The 2,459-nt window shown below is 46.0% G+C and overlaps 1 protein-coding gene across 1 annotated transcript in view; it reads left to right on the top strand.

Annotated features, from left to right (window-relative positions):
* LOC142256146 (fish-egg lectin-like) overlaps positions 1-1,286 on the top strand; it is a 35,653-nt gene extending 34,367 nt beyond the window's left edge. Inside the window, exon 5 of the mRNA XM_075327686.1 lies at positions 958-1,286. Coding sequence (XP_075183801.1) covers positions 958-1,129 — 172 coding nt within the window. The 3' untranslated portion in view covers positions 1,130-1,286. The remainder of the gene's footprint in view (positions 1-957) is intronic.
* Positions 1,287-2,459: the final 1,173 nt, after the last annotated feature.

Raw genomic sequence — 2,459 nt, 5'->3', positions numbered from 1 at the left:
GAGACAGGCAGAGAGACAGGCAGAGAGACAGGCAAAGAGACAGGCAGAGAGACAGAAAGAGAGACAGGCAGAGAGACAGGCAGGGAGACAGGCAGAGAGACAGGCAGAGAGACAGACAGAGAGACAGAAAGAGAGACAGGCAGAGAGACAGGCAGGGAGACAGGCAGAGAGACAGGCAGAGAGACAGGCAGAGAGACAGGCAAAGAGACAGGCAGAGAGACAGGCAGAGAGACAGAAGGAGAGACAGGCAGAGAGACAGGCAGGGAGACAGGCAGAGAGACAGGCAGAGAGACAGACAGAGAGACAGAAAGAGAGACAGGCAGGGAGACAGGCAGGGAGACAGACAGGGAGACAGGCAGAGAGACAGGCAGAGAGACAGGCAGGGAGACAGGCAGGGAGACAGACAGGGAGACAGGCAGAGAGACAGGCAGGGAGACAGGCAGGGAGACAGGCAGGGAGACAGGCAGAGAGACAGGCAGAGAGACAGGCAGGGAGACAGGCAGGGAGACAGGCAGAGAGACAGAAAGAGAGACAGAAAGAGAGACAGGCAGGGAGACAGGCAGAGAGACAGGCAGAGAGACAGGCAGAGAGACAGAAAGAGAGACAGAAAGAGAGACAGGCAGGGAGACAGGCAGGGAGACAGGCAGAGAGACAGGCAGAGAGACAATTACTATCCTGGACAACAACGGGTACTACAGCTAGTACAGGTTATATAATAATCAGTGATTTCCCCCTAGTGGTGGATGCAGGTTACATCTATAACAGCATCACACATGCAGGAGCATGGAGATGACTGACCCCTACTCTGTAAAGCTCTAGTGCCAGCTGTGTTATACAGCCAACCCCTGACTTAGATGGGTGAAAACTTTATTATATTATTATTTATAATATGGGGCCACTTTTTGCTATCATTACGCCACCATTCTAGGTGTAAGTAATGTGTTTTTTCCATTTCAGGGACGGGATCTCGGCTGACAATCCTATTGGAACCTCTTGGACCCAGTTGGATCTTAGCGGCAAATTCCGACATGTGACTTATGATCAGGGCGTCTTGTGGCTTCTCGCGGAGAACGGAGCCATCTCTAAATGTGAAAATGAGAAAGTCCGCACTCCCTCAATCTGTTTTTAGATCTCATGAACAGATCCGACTTGTAGTATGTTATGGCATGATAGTTTTTGGGGAGGTTTGCGGGGTTGGAAGGAATTTTTGTCAAAATTAATTTTTACAGGTCAATAAAAAACAAAAATAAACTCGTTCAGTACAAAATGCTCCATTTGCCGTAATATCTTCCATGTGAAATAAAGTCTCACTTTTATTCCTAATTTTTCTGATTTTTTTTTTGTCAATGAATATTTTAAAGTAGTAGTTTACAGTCAGTACTGGCTAATATTCCCCCATACAGTCACTACTGGCTAATTTTTCCCCCATACAGTCAGTGCTGGCTAATATCCCCCCATACAGTCAATACTGGCTAATATTTTTCCCATACGCTAAGCACTGGCTAATATTTCCCCCATAAATTTAGTACTGGCTAATATTTTCCCCCATACAGTCAGTACTGGCTAATATTTCCCCTATCCATTCACTACTGGCTAATATTTACACCATACAATCAGTATTGGCTAATATGTCCCCCATACAGTCACTACTGGCTAATATTCCCCACATACAGTCACTACTGGCTAATATTTCCCTCATATAGTCAGTGCTGGCTAATATTCCCCCCAGTCAGTACTGGCTAATATTTCCGTCATACAGTCAGTACTGGCTAATATTTTCCCATACGCTCAGCACTGGCTAATAGTTCCCCATACAGTCAGTACTGGCTAATATTCCCCCATACTCTCAGTACTGGCTAATATTTCCCCCAAACAGTCAGTACTGGCTAATATTCCCCCATACAGTCAGTACTGGCTAATATTCCCCCATACACTCAGTACTGGCTAATATTTCCCCCATACAGTCAGTACTGGCTAATATTCCCCCATACACTCAGTACTGGCTAATATTTCCCCATACACTCAGTACTGGCTAATATTCCCCCATACAGTCAGTACTGGCTAATATTCCCCCATACACTCAGTACTGGCTAATATTCCCCCATACACTCAGTACTGGCTAATATTCCCCCATACACTCAGTACTGGCTAATATTCCCCCATACACTCAGTACTGGCTAATATTCCCCCATACACTCAGTACTGGCTAATATTCCCCCATACAGTCAGTACTGGCTAATATTCCCCCATACAGTCAGTACTGGCTAATATTCCCCCATACACTCAGTACTGGCTAATATTCCCCCATACACTCAGTACTGGCTAATATTCCCCCATACACTCAGTACTGGCTAATATTCCCCCATACAGTCACTGCTGGCTAATATTCTTCCCATACAGTCAGTACTGGCTAATATTTCCCTCATAGAGTCAGTACTGGCTAATATTCCCCCATACAC

The sequence above is a fragment of the Anomaloglossus baeobatrachus genome, chromosome 11 (assembly GCF_048569485.1).
Source record: "Anomaloglossus baeobatrachus isolate aAnoBae1 chromosome 11, aAnoBae1.hap1, whole genome shotgun sequence".
Classification (NCBI taxonomy): domain Eukaryota; kingdom Metazoa; phylum Chordata; class Amphibia; order Anura; family Aromobatidae; genus Anomaloglossus; species Anomaloglossus baeobatrachus.
The sequence above is the reverse complement of the archived record's forward strand: the minus strand, read 5'-3'. Positions and strand labels throughout refer to the sequence as shown.